This window comes from Tupaia chinensis, unplaced genomic scaffold, assembly GCF_000334495.1.
Source record: "Tupaia chinensis unplaced genomic scaffold, TupChi_1.0 Scaffold000272_1, whole genome shotgun sequence".
Lineage (NCBI taxonomy): Eukaryota > Metazoa > Chordata > Mammalia > Scandentia > Tupaiidae > Tupaia > Tupaia belangeri.
The window spans coordinates 786563-792776 of NW_006159754.1; the positions used below are offsets into that span (position 1 = coordinate 786563).

The 6214-nt window shown below is 41.2% G+C and overlaps 1 protein-coding gene across 1 annotated transcript in view; it reads right to left on the minus strand.

Annotated features, from left to right (window-relative positions):
• Positions 1–4123: 4123 nt before the first annotated feature.
• ANKUB1 (ankyrin repeat and ubiquitin domain containing 1) overlaps positions 4124–6214 on the minus strand; it is a 27896-nt gene continuing 25805 nt past the window's right edge. Inside the window, exon 6 of the mRNA XM_027772355.1 lies at positions 4124–4405. Within this exon, the coding sequence (XP_027628156.1) occupies positions 4276–4405 (130 nt within the window). The 3' untranslated portion in view covers positions 4124–4275. The remainder of the gene's footprint in view (positions 4406–6214) is intronic.

Genomic DNA, 6214 nt, shown 5'->3' on the forward strand with positions numbered 1-6214 from the left:
CCTGTGTCCATCAGCAAAAACGCTCCGGCGCAGCACCTACGGAGCTTTGGGTTCCGGCCTGCGGCCGTCCAACCGTGCAGCGTCCTACCCCAAAACGCCCCTTGCGGGCTGGGTGTGTGTGGTTAGCGGGGTCTGTCATTCCTAAGGCGTAGTGAGTGCCCACCAGGTGCACGGGGCTGGACTGCGTGGAAGTTTAAAATCCGACACAGTCCCTCGTGCAGCATGCTTTACTAACAGCCATAGCTAGCGTCGCTCAAGCCCTGCCAGCAGGGCTCTTGGGTTTATTCGCTTATTTAGCGTTTTCAAGAATCCAGTGAGGTAGGTTCTGTTAATTCTATTAGAGACCAAAAAAACTGGAAGAGAAGTCAAGCAACGGACACTTTTATAGAACTATTGTTTGCAAAGCATTTTTGTATCTGTTATCTTACAGTTGTGTCATTTAATAGCCTCGATCAGTAGCCATGGCCTTGTTTTTTACAGAATGAAGAAACAAAGCTCCAAAGAGTATGTGATAAAGACATGTACAGAGCTGGAAGAAAGGGGGTTAGATTCCTACCCCTTCTGCTCCAACGCCCATCTTTCTACACACCAGATGGAAAAGCTAAAGGTTTGTAACAAGTTTTGTGAGTGATCAGATAAAGATAATGGTGACAATAACCAACACTTGCAGAATTCAGAGCGAGTTTTTATAACATTTTTTTTTTGGAGAGGGTTTTGCTATAGGGCGCATGCACTCTCCTTGGAATTGCTGCAGAAGTGTTGGATATGTGTGTCCGAAATCCTAACACAATGGACAAATGTAGGAAAGAAGATTGCAACTGTGACCGACTTCTCTTCACATTCTGTGGGCTGAACAGAGACTGACGAATTGCCAGTTGATAGGAATATGACTCCAAATCTCACTCCCTTTGTAGGAGAGAGTGACTCTTTATATCTGTCTTTAATATCTAGGGGTTCAATAACTCTTTGTATACTCTGAGTCTATCTGGAGGAAGTGAAAATAGGAAGAGTATTTAGCTCCCCTCCCTGTGTATCTCATTCTTAATATCTTACTAAAATTGTTTCTTCCACTGGGGCACAGAAAGGCAGGTTCTTGAACTTGTTAGATCTTGAAGCAACATTTGCAGAGATAGCATAATTTTTACTAAAACTATAAATTGCAGATCTGCAATAATTGCATTTTCTGAAGATGCTTTATTTGTACATTATTGAGAAAATGCAGAATGAAGAAACAAAGCTCCAAAGAGTATGTGATAAAGACATGTACAGAGCTGGAAGAAAGGGGGTTAGATTCCTACCCCTTCTGCTCCAACGCCCATCTTTCTACACACCAGATGGAAAAGCTAAAGGTTTGTAACAAGTTTTGTGAGTGATCAGATAAAGATAATGGTGACAATAACCAACACTTGCAGATTCAGAGCGAGTTTTTATAACATTTTTTTTTTGGAGAGGGTTTTGCTATAGGGCGCATGCACTCTCCTTGGAATTGCTGCAGAAGTGTTGGATATGTGTGTCCGAAATCCTAACACAATGGACAAATGTAGGAAAGAAGATTGCAACTGTGACCGACTTCTCTTCACATTCTGTGGGCTGAACAGAGACTGACGAATTGCCAGTTGATAGGAATATGACTCCAAATCTCACTCCCTTTGTAGGAGAGAGTGACTCTTTATATCTGTCTTTAATATCTAGGGGTTCAATAACTCTTTGTATACTCTGAGTCTATCTGGAGGAAGTGAAAATAGGAAGAGTATTTAGCTCCCCTCCCTGTGTATCTCATTCTTAATATCTTACTAAAATTGTTTCTTCCACTGGGGCACAGAAAGGCAGGTTCTTGAACTTGTTAGATCTTGAAGCAACATTTGCAGAGATAGCATAATTTTTACTAAAACTATAAATTGCAGATCTGCAATAATTGCATTTTCTGAAGATGCTTTATTTGTACATTATTGAGAAAATGTCTTACTTATGAATAATTTTTGGGGGGCCAGCAGATGGCATAGTGGTTAAGGGGCTGGACTCCCACATGGCTGTGAAAAGAGTCTCAGACCTAGTGCTTGAAAACCACGCAAGGCATGTATGTGTGCATGCCCAAAATCCCAGGAGAAGAATGGAGGAGAAGGGACTGTGGCATGGCCATCCCTTCTGAAAGGTGATTTCTCACTTTCCCTCTCTCTACCTCTCTCAAGCGAGTGCACTGTAAAGCAGAAATCTAATAAATAAATAAATAAATGTATTATTTATAAATGATTGCAGAAAAAGATATAGATTTTAAAAATGTTCCCTGGTGAATTTTCTCAAATTGGGCACACTTAATAATTGAGATTAAGAAATAGAATGTTGGGGGCCAGCAGGTGGCATAGTGGTTAAGGTGCTGGACTCCCACGTGGCTGACCATGGTTCAAATTCCAGACCCAGCAGCTTGAAACAGGCCAGGTGCATCTGTGTGTGTGCCCAAAATCCTGAGAGGAAAGTGGAAGAGAAGGGATTGCAGCATGGCCATCTCCACTGGGAGGTGATTTCTTGCTTACAGATTACCAGTGGAAATGTAAAATCCTAACACCACTTTGGAGAGCTATTAGGCAGTTTCTGATAATGTTAAATGTACAATCACTTTATCACCCAACAATAACACTCCTAGGTATTTACCCAAAAGAAATGAAAACATATGTCTAGAAAAAGACTTTAGTAATAATGTTTATAAAGGCTTTATTCATAATATGTCCAAACTGAAGACAGTACAAACATCCATACAGTTGAACAGGAAAGTGATGGTGTAGCCACATGACAAAATACTACTCAGTAATTTAAAAAAGTACCAGTACATGCAACAATGGCAATGAATCTCAAAACACTGAGTTGAGCAATATGACCCAGGCACAAAAGTGAACAACTGTATGCTTCCAATGATTTAGAAATATTATTTATGGAGAAAGAAGGAAAAAAAAAACAGCTTACAGAGGGTTGGGGTTCAGGTGGAATTTTCAAGAACTTTCTAGGACACAAAAGTGTTCTACATCTTGACTGGGATATTGGTTACACAAAGGTATTTATGTATTTGTCAAATCCGTTAAACCTTATATTTAAGATCAGTATAATTTACTATATGTAAACTTTACTTCAATTTAAAAAATTACTATAAAGAATGTTTTAGCAGAAGTTCACAAGATGTTGACTAGCTCTGGACCAGGGTGGTATTTGTAACTCAAAGATTTTCTTTACATAAAAAAAATTTTTAAGAGAAATTTTTGTTATAGAGTGTGTATGCTCTCTGGAAAGACAGGGAGAGACAGATAGAAAGTAAGAAATCACCCCCTGGGGAGATGGCCACATGGCAATCTCTTCTCCTCCATTCTGCTCTTGGGATTTGGGGCATACATGCACATGTGCCCGGAGTGAATTTTAAGCCCTCCTGGGTACAGGACTTGAACCTTGGTTGACTATATGGTTGTCCAGTGACATAACCATTATGCCATTTTCTTGTCTCCCTTACATAGATTTTTTAAAAAGAATTTATTTATTTACAGTCATTCATTATACATCAGTACAGTATATAAAATGAGATTTTTCCATCCAGTATACATTGTATATTGGTTCAATCAAGGATATTACCACACATGTTATCATCAACAAATAATTTCCTATTTCTTGTTGCTTATATGTTTTGCTTTTTTCCCCCCTTGATTCCCTACCTCTCTCCCTCTGCCAACTCTCGCCCTTCTCCCACACTCTCTCTGGTATGTGCAGTTGTTTTCCATGGATTTTTTTTTCATAATTTTTTGATTCAATAAAGATCTTAATGAATTTAAATATTTTTAATAACAAGCACAGCTGATACATACATATTTATGATTGCATGTCTGACTTGAGGGGTAAACCTCTGTCTCTCTTAGCAAGCACACAAGTACTATGACAAAAACCTAAAACAAAACAAAACAAAACACACCAAAAAACCCCAAAGCATTAAAACAAGCTCAGAAAAACAAAATAAGAAACATAGCAAAAACTCTCACTCCCATTCCCTGCTGCCCATCCTCTCCATGCCCCTACTGCAGACACAACTACTGTTCTCAATTTCTTATTAATTCTTCCCCACACTCTTTATGGGGAAAAAAAAGAAAAAAAACTTTCCATCTTTGCTTAAGGCGGTGGAGTATGAGAAAACATGGTATTCAACATTGAATAGTCGGTTGAAAGTCATGTAGCATTAGAACCATTAATAGAAATGTTAAATTAGAACTGGAGAGCTCCCCAAACTGAGGTCGTTCTAAGTTTTCAAAGCATAATTTCTGGAAGATTTTCACATGTTTTCAGGCCTTCTTGGGTGGTCAGGTTAGAAATACTCTTTTTGGCCAGGACTCTTGCTATTCCTAACTGCTGCAGCCATCGTTTCTCTTTAAAGGTACTGTAAGAAAACAAGACATAATTTATAAAGAGAGCCACTCTTGTCCTATACATAGCCGAAAGGATGGGGACCTTCAGGTTGATTTTGTAGCTGCGGGTAGTTTATCTTGTTAATGCAGATAGGATGTGAAATAGAAACAAATCTTTCTATACCCAGTTCTTTATTGAACGGTAGGAGCGATAGTTTTCCAAGGCAGTACTAGAAGTTTAAAACCCACAACTGGAAACACAAAACCATTCAGTGTAATATAGAATTCTCTGGGTTCAAACTTTCTTTTCTCTTTCTTCCTTTTTTTTTTCTTCCTTTCTCTCTCTTTCTCTTTTTCTTCTTCCTTTCCCTCCTTCCTGCCTTCCCTCCCTTTCTTCTTTCTTTTGTTTATTGCAAGAGGGCATGTGTGCTTTCCAGAGAGGGGAGAGAGAGAGAGAGAGAGAGAGAGAGAGAGAGAGAGAGAGAGAGAGAAGCAAAAGCACCCCCAAATGGAGTGTGTTCATGGCACAATCTCTTCTCTTCTGTTTTTCTATCCTGTGAGGACTCTGGGCACACACATGCATGGGCCTAGCTTGTTTTTTCAAGCTGCTAGGACCAGAACTTGAACTTTACAGTTGACCATGTGGGGTATGATTTCCTTCACCTGAAGACTATGGGAGCTGGCCCTGGACATGCCTTTTTGTAACGGGGGTGGGGAGAAAAACCAGAAAGGTCTACTTTTATCCAGAGCACAAGAACTCATCAGTCAGCATTTGAAATTACTGTCTGTTATCAGTCTACTCAAACTCTCAACTTTCTAGACTAGTCCTCCGTATTTGCATCTCCACTGAACTAGGCTTCTAGACCTTTCAGATCTCACTGAAATTGGACAATAAATAAGCACTAAGGAAGGCTGTTTTTCAGACACACCTTAGAGGTAGCCTTTGATCTGTGTAAACCTACACGCTCTTCAAGGCTGAGGAATAAGGCTCCGTGTTTTGACCTCAGTCTGTGTCGTCTCTACACCAGCTGAGTTCACTCAACCCAGGCCCACATTCGCCCTTGGTCTGAACTAATGCCATTTTGAGTCAACCCTCAGCTGTATGTTTCCAGGAACCTAAGGAAGAATTCCTGCATTACACATGTCAATAAGCACTTTCCCGTGATACCGGATGAAATGTTTGGGGTCCTGATTTGGGAGACTCCCATTTCTGTACAATCAGGACCATCTGATAGCTTTATTTCTTTCCTCGAGCTAGCTCCCTGGATCAGCATGAAGGATTACACTGGGTTCTCTCCCATTTCTTGGCTATAATACTGTATGGATGATGGTGCATGTAACCTCCACGGGAGGAGGTATATGCTTTTGTGGCATAAGAACTGGACTGGTCATTTAGAGATGAGTGCTCAGACCATTTAACTGCCTGGCTTGACTTGACTGGCTGCTTCAGGGAGACGTCAGTGCTCCTGTGAGGGCTATGAGCCAGACCAAGAAGAGTGTGCTGGGGCACGAGGTTGTAGGTCCCCTTCCTCTTCATAGCCCACCAACAAAGCAGGGGGTAGGGATAAGATCCCAGGAAAAGGTGCAATACAAAGGGGGTAGAAATTGATGGGGAGGGACCAGCAGTTAATGTAGGCTATGTCGCTGGACTCCCATGTAGCCGACCACAGTTCACGTCCCGGACCCGGTGGCTTAAAACTCACACCGGGCACGTGTGCGTGCATGCCCAAGATCCCGAGAGGAGAACAGAGGAGAAGGGATTACGGCATGGCCATCCCCCCTGGGGGGTGATTTCTTGCTTTCTGTCTCTCTGTCTCTCTCTCTGTCTGGTGAGCGCACAC